The sequence below is a fragment of the Myotis myotis genome, unplaced genomic scaffold (assembly GCF_014108235.1).
Source record: "Myotis myotis isolate mMyoMyo1 unplaced genomic scaffold, mMyoMyo1.p scaffold_m19_p_8, whole genome shotgun sequence".
NCBI classification, from domain to species: domain Eukaryota; kingdom Metazoa; phylum Chordata; class Mammalia; order Chiroptera; family Vespertilionidae; genus Myotis; species Myotis myotis.
The window spans coordinates 5,724,086-5,741,183 of record NW_023416390.1 but is presented as its reverse complement, the minus strand read 5'-3'; the positions used below and the strand labels follow the sequence as shown (position 1 = coordinate 5,741,183).

The following is a 17,098-nucleotide window of genomic DNA, read 5'->3' as shown; positions in this document are numbered from 1 at the left end:
TTTGACATCTCTCTGAAGTCTTCTGCCTTCATGCGTTATTTCTCTTTCCTTGCTCTCTTGGGAATTACTTTCATTTTTAATCCTCACCCAAGGATATTTTTCCCATTGCTTTCTAGAGAGGGTGGAAGGGAGTGAGGAAGGGGTGGGGAGAGAATGAGAGAAACAACCACATGACCTGAGAGAGAGAGATGTCCATTGGCTGCCTCCTGCATGCGTCCCTACTGGGCCCGAAAAACTTGCAACTGAGGTATGCGCCCTTGACCAGGAATTGAACCCAGGACGTCTGCAGGCCGACAATCTAACTACTGAGCAAAATGGCCAGGGCAGGGAATTATGTTCATAATGTGAAATTTACACAAATTTAATCTTTGTGGGATGAAGCCCTCATTCATCCCTGTAACATTACACTGTAACATTACAGGGGCACAGAATAGTACCAGTATTTTTCCTGTTCCACATACTACTTAGCTTTTTCACCTTCAGCGTACAATATAGACATGCAGAAAGTGTTTCTTTCTAATAACAAGAGGTGGTAAGTGCTGGGTCTCTGCAGACCTACGAGGCCTGCTGCACTAAAACACAGACAACAGGATTGCCGTGACAATAAGGCTGCTCTGCGCTCTCCGAGGGATCGTCAAATCCTTTTGTTGCTTGAAGCTTTGTGTTCCAACCTCCTTAACTACCCTTGACAATCTTTTATTTATTTTTTTAGTTCTTTTAGAATGCTGCAGAATTCTTTAAAAACAAGATGGATTTTCTTGTAACAATCACCATAATTTATTTTATTTTATTTATTTTTTAAGATACGTTTTTATTGATTTCACAGAGGAAGGAAGAGGGATAGAGAGATAGAACCATCAGTAATGAGAGAGAATCACTGATTGGCTGCTTCCTGCACGCCCCGCACTGGGGATCAAGCCTATCACCTGGACACCGTGACCTCCTGGTTCATAGGGCGATGCTCAACCACTGAGCCCCACTGGCCGGGCCCCACCACGATTTTTAAAAAGTGCCTTTGTGCCGAAACCGGTTTGGGTCAGTGGATAGAGCGTCGGCCTGCAGACTTTAAGGTCCCGGGTTCCATTCCGGTCAAGGGCGTGTACCTGGGTTGCGGGCACATCCCCAGTGGGAGATGTGCAGGAGGCAGCTGATCGATGTTTCTCTCTCATCGATGTTTCTAACTCTCTGTCTCTCTCCCTTCCTCTCTGTAAAAAAATCAATAAAATATATTTTAAAAAAAAAAGTGCCTTTGTGATGAATTTGTTGCCTATCCTCTACCTCGCAAACTGAACTGTGAATGACCCCTTAGGCCTTATCCTTGCAGCTGTCAGCATCCAATTTTATACAGAAAATATAAAGGAAAGGGAATTTAAACCAGAATTTTTTATTGAGTCTCGTACAGCCTCAGCGGCTGCTGTTACAACGGTATCATCAAAAACCCAAACTGACAAAGACCCCTGGGGTCCATTTTCCAATTCAGTCTTGAAGGAAATTGACAATAGGGGATCTCTCTGGCAGTTGAGGTTGGCTAAGATTTAGGTGCCCCATTTCCCTTATCTAATGAATTCAGGCCTTGCAAACTTTGCAGAAGCTTTCAACTGACAAAATATCAAGAGAGTTGATGTGAAATTGAAAGACAGCTGGCAATGGACTCAGCCTCTTGAGTTTAGCTTAGGAAGCTGCAAACTTTCACAGCTGCAAGACTGTCAAAATGAAGATTCCAGCAGAAAGCTAGTCAAAATATTGCTCTGAGATGAAAAACTTTATGCCTTAGAGCCTTACTCTACAGACACGATTCTTCATCTTAAATAAAAAATGCACTTGGCATTTTTGCATTTGTCTCCATTATACTAAGATAAAACAAGTGAAAATGTTTCTGTCTCCATCAACCTAGGTTTAAAAATGTCCAAATTAAATTTGAAGAATTTTTTTTTTTTTAAATTTATGATAGAATCTTATTTCTGGAAAGAAAACCAATTTTGATGTGGTTTCCTTTTCCAAGCTGTCTCTTTCCAAGTCCTTGGTCTTGACAAGTCCTGAGGCTAATTGAACACTTTGTTTCATGATTTGGTGAGAAAGTCATGAGGGTGTTTCTGGGTAAGATCACACAACAAATTATTAGGTGGAGGAACAAAGCTTGCGAGGCGTGGCGTTTTCAGGTCAGAAACTTATCATCAATGACAATTTTTATACATCTCTTTTAAGCAATGCAAACCCCAAACTGAATGGCATTTAAGGCACAAGTGAAGTTTTACTGATGGGAAGATACTTCAACATTAGAAGTATAGTTTCTGGAACAGTAATTACAAGGCTTATTGGATTTATGAGAACTTAAAAATTTGGCTACATTTTCAAAGGATCCCAGTCATGGCTTTCCATAGAGCCAGTCACAAAACCCTTTTAAAAAAGTGTAAATTGTATCATCATGGATTGGCCATTTATATTTGAGAACTAGCACCATGACTTAGATATTAAACTCACACCAGTAGTGAAGCCCACAGAACACAATGGTATATGTAAAATATCACATAAATGCACAACTGAGAAAGTAGGGGATAAGGTTATTTATGACCCTGCTGTGATAGTATGTTGTTTGAAATGCAGAAAAATATATGCATAAGTACTTCAAAATAATTTCTAATTTTTATTTGACTAGTAAAGTCTAAAAGAAGTAAAACCCCTTTCAGTTCTACTGTGTATGATGAGCGTGGAGGTAGTCCGGGCCCTATTCTCTCGGGCTGGTTTATTTTGGAGCTGCGCCGTGTACTTCCTGTAAGATTTCTTCTTGCTTGTGTTAGAGTCAGTTTCCGTTTCTTACCAACCGAGAACCCTGACCCACACAGCGGTCAAGGTGCTTTTACTTTTGATGTGTTCAGCCACGTATTGCAGTTACATCTTAGTCAAATTTATCCTTTCTGTTTCACTTGGATTTTACTGCTTCTCATATGGGAAAAACGCCATGAATCAAGTAAGCACAATTCTTTATTTTACTAGTTTCCAAATGAAGTCAGTTTTCGGAAGCCGAGTCCTGTCATGTTCAATCACTTTTCTGTCACCATTTTCACTTCCAACCGATAGAAACTGCCCATTAAGACGTGTCTTAGCCATCCCTTTGCAAATCATGTACATAATTTTGGAAAGAGAAGTTCCATTTCTCACTGCTGAGATAATTTTCTCACAGTTTAGAAATGCTTTTGTGGGAATCAACTTTCCAAAATTAGGAAATCTATTTCTTGTGTTTCAGAAGAAAAACACAATGCAAGAGATTTGTTTTCCTGATGTGTTTTTCTTCTCTGAGGACTGCAATCTATCCTTACTGATTTCATTTTGGGAAACTTGTATCCATGGAAATTATGAAGTTTAATTTTATTTTGGGATGTGGACAGATGTTTAAAGTCCAGGAAGAAAGAAAAAGAGGACAATTATGTATCTCCTACATCTTTTACAAGGGCTTGACCTCTGTCAGCGTGAAAGGGAAAGGAACGTTACCTAGATGAAGGTAGAGAGGTAGAAATGAACTTTGGAGCCACAGGGGCAAACCCGTGCTTCCTCAGGCTCCCCCACCACTCTCTTTCTGAAGGCTTTAAAATACACATGCCTGTAGGATGTCTAATTCATATTTCTTCAAAGGAAAGGAAAACCCTTCTAGAATATTAAATGGACCGATAAAGGGGAGGTTTTTTGGCGAAAAGGAGATCGCATATTTTCTTTGATCAAAAGCTCAGTTCATTATTGCAAGTGAGAAGATGATGGAGTCGCAGCTCGCGATGACAGAGGGCGGAGGAGGGCTTCAGTCAGTGGCTGCACACAGCCAGTATTGCTTGTTCTATGAGAGCTCGAAGCATGGGTTTTCTTTCGTTCTCTTCTCTCTTGGGGACTGTGCAAGTTGATTGCTATGGTTTTGAAAACTGTAGAGCTTTTTCCTATATTCCATCGATCTTTGTGAGGTCAGATTACACACTGATGTTAAAGGAAAGCAAATGAAACGGTAAGATAGATAATGAACATAGGTGAAGTGATTTTTTTTTTAAATCTTGAGAAGTGTTGCAAAAACCGGATGAAGGATATCTGGGAGAGAATGTCTCGGGGGAGTATACTAAAATCCAGGAAGAAAGAAAAGTTTCCGGGGGCTGCCAGAACCCAGTACTGCAAACGGAATGGCTTCCACAACAGGAATGCATGTTGTGTAGTTCTGGAGGCCACACATTTGAAAGGAAGGTTGGTTGCAGGCTGTGATGGAGGACTTTGTCCCAGTCCTCCCTCTGTGGCGTATAGATGACCATCTGCTCACTGTGTCTTCCCGTGGCCTTCTCCTAGTGTGTCTGTCTGTCTCCAGATGTCCCTTTTCCCAAGGACAAACCCTATGGGAGGAAGGCCCACGCTAGTGAGCTCCTTTTAACCTGATTATGAAATAAGGCCACACTCTGAGGTACTGGGCATTAGAACTTCATACATGAATTTTGGGGGGAGCACAGTTCAACACAGTTTAAGCAAAGAAATGCTTGAAAGGAAGAATACAAGTAAGTGTTTGTCCGGGACAGCAAAGAAGCAAGGTGTTTTCCTACGCGCAGTTTCTTGTGAATCTAGGCAATAAGGGACTTGCTATTGAGATTTTTTTCCTGTGGCCCTTGGACTTGCTCGGTAACAATTAGACATGCTTCTCATCTTTCTTGACTTATGTGCTATGGATGTTCGACGCTGTTTTTGTAATTACTTGGCAATCATCATGGAATGGAAATAGATTGTGTCATTTTCTTTTGTGTTTTCAGCAAGAAGCAATTGTCATACTCATCATACTGGCAGTCATATGATGCGCCATATATTTAAGCCGTGCCACCAAACCAAAACTTAGTAAGAAAACCTCATTGCTGTTGGGCCTCTTCCAGCAGTGGACCTTTGCTTTCTTCTTCTTTTTTTGTTTTGTTAATTCCCACCCGAGGATATTTTTCCATTGAATTTTAGGGAGAGTAGAAGACAGAGGGAGAGACAGAGAAACATCGATATTTGAGAAGAGAGAAACATATTGATTGGTTGCCTCCTGCATGTGCCCTGACCAGGGCCTGGGCCAGGGAGGAGCCTGCAACCAAGGTATGTGTCCTTGACCAGAATCAAACCCAGGTCCCTTTGGTCCGCAGGTCGAGGCTCCATCCCCTGAGCCAAACAGCCTAGGGCAGGAGTGGACCTTAAAACCAATCAGCCTGGGATTTCCTGATCAGCACTAGTGAGGTCCCCTGCCTCGTAAGACGCCTTGTCTTCCCCTAAGGAAGGTGTCCTCACCTGAAATAATCTACTCTTTTAGCTTTTTAGTCCTACATTTTTCTGCCTATAAAACGTTTCCGTTTTGTACAGCGCGTCTGCACCCTTCCAGTAGCTAGATAGGATGCTGCCTGACTCATTAACCACTCGATAAAGCCCATGGTGTCTTCACATTCACTCAGTTGAATTTTGTCCTTTACCACTTGGAACTGTCATGAGAATGATCAAAACGAAGTTTCCATGGTGATGAAAGCAGAAAGCCGGTCTGTGGCTGCTGCTTTTATATTTCTGTTGATGGTAAACAGTGCAGAGGAGCTCTGATGAAAACTCAGAGGAAGCGGTGGCAGCTGCTGGGAGGAGGGGACAGAGAATGTCCCGCTCACAGTGTTCCCTGGCTGGGCGCGGCTGTGCTGCCAGACCAAGGGGGTCTGATTGCCTGCATGCCTCAAAGCCAATCAGACTTCACAGGAGTTTGTAGCCAAGAAAGGAAGGGCTTATTAGCTGAGGAAATGGTACCAAGCCTAGAGTCAGGTATGCAGAGCTCAAAGGCCTGGCTCCTCGCTGGCTTCCAGGGGATGGGTTGTATAGAGGAAAGCAATCATTCATCATGGCGGCTAAAGGTCTGGGCTCTACTGGTTGGTTGGGGCCAGGGTAGGGAGCAGTTGATCATTGTGTCAGTCCTGAGGTCAGCCATGGCATGTTCTGTCTGGTTTCACGAAAACGTGGCTTGGTAGGGCCATTCTGTTTTCATGGGCTTGGGCTGAAACATAATTGAAGTGAAGATGTTATGTTTAGCTTGACTGAAACTATGATTCTGTGGTCAACAGGCCCGAGGCTTTGCTCTTCAGACAGTTTGATGCTGACCAGAATCTGCTGTCCTAAGTGCTTACTGATTAAGAAAGGAAGTGGATGCCCAGGAAGGAGAAGGGTCATGTTAAAGAAGTGGTGTTTCTGCGCGGTTCCCCCCGGATGGTCTCGTCGAGGGGTGCTTCTTTGGGTTTTATTTCCGTGTCACTGTGGCCTGCTACAAATCCAGCCAACATCTTCCTTGACTAGACCATTGGTTTGATTTATAGTCAGCAGGTTCTTTGTACAATAAAAAATCCTTTTCAAAAGTTACTGAAAATAACCCATTGTAATGATCATTGTAGTGTCAGCAGTTATTGACTGGGTATCTACTGCATGCGAGGCATTGTGGGAAGGATGGGCAAAACATTGCACCTGCCTCTCAAGGGCTTAGTTCAGTAGGTAAGACGAACTGGAACACAGGCAACGGTAGTAAAAGGTGGCAAGGCCGATCGGAGCAACTTGCGCTGGAGTCCAAAGGAGCAGGCCTCTCAGTCAAGTCTTGACTAATGAGTGAGAATTGATCAGGTTTTTATTGGTGTGGGAGGGAGTGAATGAGAGAGAGGCGTTAAGTGGTGGGAACAGTGTAGGCAACTGCGTCCCTGGCCCTGCTAGTCCAGGGAGTCCTATCCCGGTCCCCACCGCTCCTTATTGGTACGTACCTGCTCTTTGGCTGTGCTTGACTGTTAGCAAATATCAATTTGATGTCTACGGTTCCTCTTCCCAGAGTAGCCAGGTGAGGAAGGGTGGCGTGGCTTCCCTGAATGGAGTGGTGGGTGCACAGGCTCCTGGTTCGTCATCGTTACCCGAGGGGCTTAATTCCTTTTCTGGGACCCCAAGTGGGGCTTTTTTGATGTTGGGTGTGGCAAAGGCAATTAGGAGACCAAAAGTGAGCAGTAACAGCCAAGCTTGATTTCATGGTCAACCTATGGCTAAGGGAGAGCCGAGCTTTCAGATCAACTTACTCCCCTTAGAGGTGAAGGAGCTACTGATCAACGGGAGTAGGAGTAAAGGGTGGGGCTCTGAATGAAGCTTCTGCCTCCTTCTGTCCCTTCCTGGTTCCTTCCCCTTGATGCCATGATGATTCTTGGCTGCCTCGGCACCTATCGCGGTGCCATTTAGCCTGGAGATGCGATTATAATGAGGTCTGAAGGCTTCTGAAGGTCACCTTCACAGCCATCTAAAATCCAGCCAGTTCCTCGAGAAAGAACTGTTTTCAAAGATAGAAACAGTTGGGGTGGGCCAGGGTTCAGCCAGGTTGCCTAAGCTTGATGTGGAGTAACAGTGACCCCTTTGAGAGGTTGTAAAAGAGGCATTTCAAAGGCATGTTAACCTACAGCACAGAAACCAGGAGCAGGGCTTGCTTAAGGCAAAAGTAAACCTTTTACCATAGGAGTCATCTGCCCGAGGCGGACTGCGCACCATGACCTGCCCAGGTAGGATTTTATTATCAGATCAGCCTGTGAGATTACTTTCCATAGAACCCCTTTTTTTTGGCCCACAGAAATATTAAGTGATATCAACTTATAATAAAATACATTATGTTAACACAAAGTAATAAATTGCTTCAAACTAATTCCTTCCTACTTATTTCACTACATTTTACTATTTCACTCCATTATACTCTTGATATATTTATTTTATGTGTATGGTATGATGAAAATACTATAAAATGGTGTTTCTCTCTACCCAAGATGGTTTTCATTGACAAGGTAGCTTGAAATTGGCCATAGCTGAACAATTTACACCACGAAAGTCAGCAAATGCTACAAATCAGACATTTTATTTCTTTTTTTCCTTCTTTCTTTCTGTGGAAGTAAAAAGAAGGGGTTCTATGGAAAATAACCTCACAGGACGATATGACTATAAATTCCTAACAGCGTAGGTCACGGTGGGTAGTCATGGCCCAGGTTTATAACTATTTTAGTGCCAGACCTGTCTGTTATTCTTGTGAATTTAGGTTAAAACACCTTTGAAATACCAGAAGTAATATTCTTTGAAGGGGCCATTAACTCTCCAGAGAACACATAATCTTATTAATTATCCTATAATCCAGTTTCCACCTTGCTTTCTCCAATCTTCCTTACATCCCCTCTTTAATTTCCATTGCATAAAAGATGCAGCAAAATTGTCATTCTACAAAGCATTTGAGATCTTGCTCCGGGCATATGTCATCAGTTTGCCTCAAATTTATAAAAATTCTCTACAGGTTTGGGCATTTCTTACATCAATATTTTCCCTTTCCCTCTCCTCCCCTCCCTTCCCCTCCCCTTCCCTCCTTCCTTCCTTCCTTCCTTCCTTCCTTCCTTCCTGCCTTCCTGCCTTCCTTCCTTCCTGCCTTCCTTCCTTCCTGCCTTCCCTGCCTTCCCTGCCTTCCTTCCTTCCCTGCCTTCCCTGCCTTCCCTGCCTTCTCTACCTCTTCACTCCCCCTCTTTCTTTCGGTAAACATTTAGCTGCATACCAATGAGTACAAGAAAGAATAAGAATGACAAAAGAAAAGTAACTTCAAACTGGAACTGAGAGGGTCAGAAATAGGAAGGAAAGAGGTTTGTGAAACTGATTGAGGAGTATGGTTTAGCACTGAAGTTGTGAATGTATCTTCTAGGTGGTTCTGAGTGGATTTTGCTAAGGCAGATAGGCCAGCTAAAAAGGGCCCATTGGCATTCACCTGCATTCCAAAGTATTTCAGGAAACCTGGGATTGGCATGGATGAAGCTAGAAACAGATTTACGTAGCAGATCATGAGTGGTTAATGTAATGGGAAGGAACCAGGATCACTGGGCTCCGTATCCAATGACCTCATAGGCTGAGGATGCCTGCGGCCCAGCCTCTAAGACTTCCCGCTCCCCGTCCTGCCCTGGGGCTCACTGCCTTCTCAACATCCTTCCTAGTCTCCCCTCCTGCTCTGCATCTGAATATTCCACTGCTGGGCTTTGCTCACGTTGCTGAGTGTTCTTATGACTTTCCTACTCTTCTCGTCCCTTTTGCTCTACACTCTTCTCTTCTGCAAGTTTTCTATGATATTTTCTAGTTTTTCTATGATTCTTTCTTCTTGAATCTCCTCTCTATTGTCACTCCATCTGTTTTCACCATCTACTGTCTTTAAGTCCTTGAACCCCTGCTCCAATTTCTTGGAGCCTCGTTTTTCTCTTGTAAAATGGGGGGATTTGTACCTTCTTCACAAAGCTTTGTGTGAGATTTGAATAACGTACTGTACATAAAGCACTTAAAAATTCCTGCCATCTAAAAGGATCAATAAATGGCACCTATTATTGGAATAATGTTAATCCAAACAGTTTGTTACCCATTAGCATCCATACTGGATTATCAGTAGTTACAAACTCAAATACCTACAGGGCCGAGGTGGAACATAAATGCGTGAAGGGGGCTGTGTAGGGAAATGGCAGAGATGGTGGTAAATTGAAGAGCTCATAACCTGTCCAAAAGAATCAACTGCTCTCAACTCTGGGCACTTGATATCATGTGGGAATGTGAGTCAGAGCTGCCAGTTCTTTTCATTTTTCAGGGAACAGTGACATTGGATATTTTTATAAATAATGTCTTGGTGCAAAAATAACATTGCTCAGTATTGCACTTCAAAGAAGAAATCTGGTGGCTCTCTGTGGCCTGCTGCCCGCCGGGGTAGGCCTCTGCAGGATGGATTTTATTGAGCTGTGTTTGAGCAGTTGGTTCCTTATTTATCCACAGGAAATCCTGTCTTTCACACACCACAGAGCCCACTTCCTAGTAAGAGTGTAACTGGAAGACAATCCTTTCAGGAATCAAAATCCATGGGGTTTCCTTCACTCAAAGTACAACTTAACCACAGCCAAGCATTTCAAAGGCTGGGTGTGTAACCCTCTTAGAGAAATCTTTTATTTTCCATCAGTGGTTCTGTCTGGATTATATTAGACAGAAATTAGTAGATAGTTTTGAAAACCAACCTTTCTTAATTAGAAAGAAAAGTTGAGAGAGGTTGGGGTAGCAGGATGGTTTAATGATCTGAGAATTTGATTGGACTTCATATGTAAGTGTACTAATACTTCTATCTCCTGGCCATAAGATATTGGGCAAGTCACTTAATTTACATGGGTGTTAGTTTTCCTATTTGCAAAATAAAGGGGCTGAGTAAAATTATCTTTAAATTTCTTTATAGAGTCATTAATTTGTACTTAATTTTGTAAACTGATGTACTTAATTTTGCAGGATCTGATAACTGATTTTTTAAAACCTCCCCTCACTTTATTAAAGATAATGTCTTCATATAAATTCAATTCATTTTAGTTCCCTCTCAGTGTTTTAATTGAAGAGCTAATTTAAAAGATGTGATAAGCTAATTACTCAAGGGATCATAAAAAAGGGTTTTCTTCAGCGAGCTTGACATTTAGGGAGGAAGGGAGAGGTTGGTGGTGCTGGCAGGGACTGTGGGTGAGAAAGGGGTGCATACTAAACCTGCCCAGCTCCTGGGAGGCCTGCGTTGGTGGCCTTACCAACTCAGAGGCTGAGGTGACCACATAGGGGGGCTGAAATGAAAGCCTGCAGGTCCTGGCAGGTGGCCATGTCCTGGGCGGGTCTCTTCCCTGACAAAGGTCAAGCTCTACCTTAACGGAGCATCTATTGTCTTTCTGCATCTGTGATAACAAACCTTTGGAATGTCAGGGTGATCCCCTCCCGCCTCAGTGCACAGCCACTACGCCAGAGCAGAGACCCAGACCCTCTGATTGCTGCCGTGTTAATGGTTGCCTGTTAGCTCTCCTGCACCCACCCATGTGAAAGAAGCATGTGTCTGTCATTTCACTTTTTATACAGTCCCAGAGGTTCCCCACTTTGCTTTGTCCCATCTCCCTAATCTATCACCAATGAGTGAGAAAGGGGTGGAAAGAAGGGAGGACTGGGAATGGAGTAGTGGGGCTTAGGAGAAAGTGACAATTCTCTAAGTGAAATTTTTTGCATGGTTTTAACTCCTAGAATCTTAGTAACATTTCTCATACTGTTTCTTCCAATGATTAAAATTCGTCATAATGTAGGAGGAATCCAAAGTGGAGCGCAAACAATAACAAGTCAGCCTAACTGTGCTACACGTGAATATCGACCCCAGTGAGGGAGATGGGGAAGATGAACACTAACCTCACTAGCGTTTGGAAACAGTATTTTTTTTTTATAATTTTTATTTCTTGAAGTATTAAAAAGAGTATTATATATGTCTCCTTCCCTCCCCCCCCTTGACATTCCCCCGGCCCCTACCCCCTAGTGTCTTGTGTCCATTGGTTATTCTTATATGCATGCATATAAGTCCTTCGGTTGATCTCTTAGTCTGCCCCCACCCCCCCCAAACCCTCCCCAGGCTTCCCACTGTAGTTTGACAGTCTGTTCAATGTTGCTCTGCCTCTGCATCTATCCCTGTTCATCAGTCTATACTGGTCCCTATTATCTGTCCCAACCTCACTGGAGCAGTCCCAACCTCACCGGGGCCGTCCCGACCTCACCGGGGCTGTTTCAACCTCACCGGGGCCATCCAGACCTCACCGGGGCTGTTTCAACTTAACCGGGGCCGTCCCGACCTCACCAGGGCTGTGGAAACAGTATTTTGGCTGTAGACTGTCAGATTGGACAGAATAATTGTGCACAAATACTATACTGTCGTTGCTTCCTGTTTTGCACAGAGTGTGGTCCAGCAATTCTAAAACACTTTATGTGTGCATACGTCATAGATAATGAGGGTCAGGTTTCTCATTGTCAGGAAAGAAGTTTCAAATAAGGAAAAGGGGGAATACTAGAATAAGCTGGGAGATAATTGGATTGGAATTAGAGTCAGGATAAGGGCCTGCAGAACCTGGGGCATTAAAGTTACAGATGAAAGTCGTTGCTAAACAGCTGACCTCAAAATCCTGGATTCTCTGTGTGGGCCCAATGTAATCATAAGGGTCATTGTCAGTGAAGGAGGGAAGTAGGAAGGTCAGAGTCAGGGTCATGCAATGTGAGAGACTTAACCAGCCATGGCTGGCTTTGAAGTTGGAAGGGGACTCTGACCCAGATTTAAGGAGCTCTAGAATCAAAGGCCACCGCTTAAATAATATGAGCAACAAAATCAACAATGATAGTGATGGATTGTAACTCATAAAATAAAATAAAGTATTCAAGAGTCCCTCCTAATTTAAGTAATTGAATAAGTTAAATGAGAGAAAAAGAACTACTTCCTTATAGAAGAAATCCAATTAATGGATATAGAAGAAATTAGAGAAATAGAATAATTACCATTGAGAAACACAACAGGAATAAATTATTGCAGGCAAGAGCTTTCCATGGGTGCTAAAATTCATGGGCAGAGTTTTTATGAGAAACAGGATATTTGCACAGGCTTACACTATCTTCCTCAAGGTATTTATTAATTATTAAGGGGAGAATAGTAACTGTACAGAGAAGAAACACGGCAGACAACACCTTAACCAAACATCCAGGTTAACACCACCCAGAAGAACAACACTGGCACTGTGTTCCGTCTGATATGACGCCCTGAGAATGGTACAACCCCACTTCCGTCGCAGTCTTATCCGGAATGCATACACTCAACTGAGTTACGAGCAAACATCAGACAAATCCAAAATGAGAAACGTTCCACCAAATAATTGTCCAGGACTTTTCAAAAGTGCAAAGGTCAGGAAAAACAAGGAAAGACTGAGGAGATGTCAGAGATGGGAGGCTCCGGGGAAGCACGGCCACTACATGCCGTGTGGGATTCTGTGTGGCCCTGGCCCAGGAAGAAACACCGAGAGACATGGGTAACATTGGAACGAGGCCTGCACTTTAATTAATAACATCCCAACATTACTTTCCTGATGATGTAAGATGTTACCAGCAGGGGAGGCTGAGTGAAGGGCAGCTGAGAACGCACTGGACTGTTCTGCAGCTTCTTGGAAAATCTAAAATTACTCCACGACAGAAAGGGCTCTTCCCAGCAGTGCTTTAGAGCACGAGAGAGCCCATCTGGGAAGGTTTCAACCCAGGAGGGTACTCGTGTTCCAGGGCTGCCCTGACCAATCGCCACCGGCCGGTGCCCTAAACAGCAGACACTTATTTTTCACAGGCATACAAGCTGGAAGTCCACAGTCCAAGCGCTGGCAGGGTTGGTTTCTCCTGAGGCCTCCCTTTGTCTTGCAGATGGCGACCTTACTGTGTCCTCTCACGGCCTTTCTCTGTGCACCTGCATCTCTGATGTCTTATAAGGATCATACCTGTATGTAAAGGCTCTATTTTCAAATACAGTCACCTGGGGGTTAGGGCTTCAAAATATGAAGTTTGAGGGGACATAATCTAGTCCATAGCAGGTGACATTTATTTACTAGGGGCCCAGTGCACGAATACTTGCACCTTGAAAGGAACTGTGGGCTGCGAGGCTGTGGTAGGCACAGGGGCGGGTCTCAGCCCATCCTCCGTGCCCCTGCCCGGCCCCTCCCACCACAGCCCCTGGTCCCCTGTCTACCAGCAGCCCTGTGGAGAGATTGGAGCCAGTGCCAGCAGCGGGTGAGAGTGGCAGCTCCGGTGCCGGCTGTGGGTGCAAGCAGCAGCTGCCAGCCCTGATCTCCCCTCTGGAGCAGGGGGAGGTGGGGAAGCCCTGAGGGGAGATTGGGGCCGGCAGCCGCCACTTGTACCTGCTGACAGTGCTGAGCGATTGGGGCTGGTGCTGGGCGCCAACAGTGGGTGCAAGCAGCGGCTCTGGCGCCAGCAGCAGGTGCGAGCAGGACTGGCACCGGCAGCAGGTGCAAGCGCTGGGTGGGACCACGGTGTGTGGGAGCAAAGAATTTTCAGTAACCACCAGAGGCTCACCCTGATGACAGTGACCAGCACCCTGCCTTGGTCTGGTGCCCCCACTCACCTGCTCTAGCATTCCACCATGGCCAACACCCACCATGTTCTGCACGCGCTCCCTGGTGGTCAGCGCACATCATAGCGACTAGTTGTTCGGTTTTTCCAGTTGTTCTGCCATTCGGTCTATTGCATATTAGACTTTTATTATATAGGATTTTAAAAATATATATTTTTATTGATTTCAGAGAGGAAAGGAAAGGGAGAGAGATAGAAATATCAACTATGAGAGAGAATCATTGATCAGCTGCCTCTTGCATGCCCCACACTGGGGACTGAGCCTGTAACCGGGCATATGCCCTGACCAGGAATCAAACTGTGACCTCCTGGTTCATAGATCAATACTCAACCACTGAAACACACCGGCCAGGCTAATTTGGGGATTTTTCAACATAGAGATGATAGCAGAAATAAAGTATGGGTAAACAAGAGTGAATACAAAAATGTTAGGGTACATAAAACTGGTAAAAAGATTCATCCAAGTTTACCAGAGAATTTGGGAAGTGCTGTGGTCTGCTTGGGCACATGTATAAGATGTTTTAGAAAAGGGACATTCAAAGTAGAAGTGATTTAAGGAAAGACCACCTAATCTGGCAAACCTGCAGTCATCAATCATTAGTGATATTTGAAGAGCTATTGTAAAAATAAACGTGGTAAAAAATGAAGAAAGCAGAAGGAGAGGAGTAGCGGGCCACAGAGGACGCTTCCAAAATGATGCCCACACCAGTTATCCTGTTGAAAGAGGGGACTGATAGCTCCCAAGGCATCCCCCAGCTTGTCAGTAACATCAGTGCCTGCCAGGTGATTGCTGAAGCCATAAGAACCACCCTGGGCCCCCGTGGCATGGACAAGCTCCTTGTGGATGGCCAAGGAAAAGCCACAATTTCTAATGATGGGGCCACAGTTCTGAAACTCCTTGACGTTGTCCATCCTGCAGCAAAGACTTTAGTGGACATCGCCAAATCCCAAGATGCTGAGGTCGGTGATGGCACCACCTCAGTGACCCTGCTGGCTGCAGAGTTTCTGAAGCAGATGAAACCCTATGTGGAGGAAGGCTTGCACCCCCAGATCATCATCCGAGCTTTCTGAACTGCCACCCAGTTGGCAGTTAACAAGATCAAAGAGATTGCCGTGACTGTGAAGAAGGAAAATGAAGTGGGGCAGAGGAGGCTGCTGGAGAAGTGTGCCGTGACTGCTCTGAGCTCCAAGTTGATCTCCCAGCAGAAAGCCTTCTTCGCGAAGATGGTGGTGGATGCAGTAATGATGCTCGGTGATTTGCTGCAGCTTAAAATGAGTGGCATCAAGAAGGTGCAAGGTGGAGCCCTAGAGGAGTCCCAGCTGGTAGCTGGTGTTGCATTCAAGAAGACTTTCTCTTATGCTGGGTTTGAAATGCAACCCAAAAAGTACCACAACCCAAAGATTGCCCTTTTAAATGTGGAGCTCCAACTGAAAGCTGAGAAAGATAATGCTGAAGTCAGAGTCCACACCGTTAAGGATTATCAGGCAATTGTCGATGCTGAGTGGAACATTCTGTATGACAAGTTAGAGAAGATCCATTATTCCGGAGCCAAAGTCGTCTTGTCCAAACTCCCTATTGGGGATGTGGCCGCCCAGTACTTTGCCGACAGGGACATGTTCTGTGCTGGCCGAGTGCCAGAGGAGGATCTGAAGAGGACGATGATGGCCCGTGGAGGCTCCATCCAGACCAGTGTGAATGCTCTGACAGCAGATGTGTTGGGCCACCGCCAGGTCTTTGAAGAAACTCAGATTGGAGGCGAGAGGTACAATATCTTCACTGGCTGCCCCAAAGCTAAGACTTGCACCATCATCCTCCGCGGTGGCGCTGAGCAGTTTATGGAGGAGACAGAGCGATCCCTGCACGACGCCATCATGATTGTTAGGAGGGCCATCAAGAACGATTCAGTGGTGGCTGGTGGCGGGGCCATTGAAATGGAGCTCTCCAAGTACCTGCGGGACTACTCCAGGACCATTCCTGGAAAGCAGCAGCTGCTGATTGGAGCCTACGCCAAGGCCTTGGAAATCATCCCCCGCCAGCTGTGTGACAATGCTGGCTTCGATGCCACAAACGTCCTCAACAAGCTGCGGGCTCGGCATGCCCAGGGGGGCGTGTGGTACGGGGTAGACATCAACAACGAGGACATTGCTGACAACTTTGAGGCCTTCGTGTGGGAGCCAGCTATGGTGCGGATCAATGCCCTGACTGCAGCCTCGGAGGCTGCGTGCCTTATCGTGTCTGTAGATGAAACCATCAAGAACCCTCGCTCAACCGTGGACGCACCCCCAGCTGTTGGCCGGGGCCGAGGTCGTGGCCGCATCCATTGAGAGACATCCCACCCGTCACCTAACGGGCTGGCAGGCTGGCTGCAGGGCAAGCTTACTCTCCCTGTCTTGTCTTGGCTAAATGGTATGAGAAAGGGGTCGGGGTCGGGGGGTGGGGGGTGGGGGGGGGGGAGATTGGCCCACCCTGTTCTAACAGGCGGCTATTTAAATAAACGTCAAATTCACTTTGCAAACAAAAAAAAAAAAAAAAAAATGAAGAAAGCAAATGAGGACCACTCTAAACTCATCTCTCTCCCCTTTCCAGCACACACAGATGTGGGTGACTAGGTAGACACAGCTCCGTTTTAAAAGCTAGCACTGTCCATAACACGGCTCTTCACTTGATAAGGTTCAGCTATTTCATTTAAACACTGGCACTGGCATTTCGCAGTGGCCCATAGCGTCCCCTGAATTCTTTGATTCCTGTAGTTCACGTGGTAATTGCTGAGAGAAACAGCACTTAGAGTCACTCGGTTGTGAAAGAGCAGTAATGTTTTATGACTTCTTCATCTCGTAAAACAAAGCTGAATTTGTCCTTACAGCTGGAAAAAGCTGCAGACTGGAGTAAAGCTTTAGACTGACCTAAAGCTCCACATTTATAGGTCCAGTTTATTCCTCTCTGTGAATTCTCCCACAGGGTGTGAAATCTTAATTTAGTCAGGTGTTGATGTTTTTTCAGGTAATTAAGCCTTTATTTTCAAGGGGATTACAATTTTTAGAAGGCTTTGAAAAATGTTAGTAAAAAATAGCACTCTGCAGTATTTGCACTGTGTCCTAATCCTAGTTGTTCAAA

General features: G+C 45.0%; 1 protein-coding gene across 1 annotated transcript; it reads left to right on the top strand.

Moving 5' to 3' along the window:
- The first annotated feature begins 14,640 nt into the window (after positions 1–14,640).
- Positions 14,641–16,371, top strand: LOC118662027 (T-complex protein 1 subunit eta-like). Its single transcript, XM_036320641.1, is given in 1 exon segment — positions 14,641–16,371. A coding segment is annotated over 1 exon segment (1,632 nt). The 5' UTR covers positions 14,641–14,676; the 3' UTR covers positions 16,309–16,371.
- The last annotated feature ends 727 nt before the right edge of the window (positions 16,372–17,098 follow it).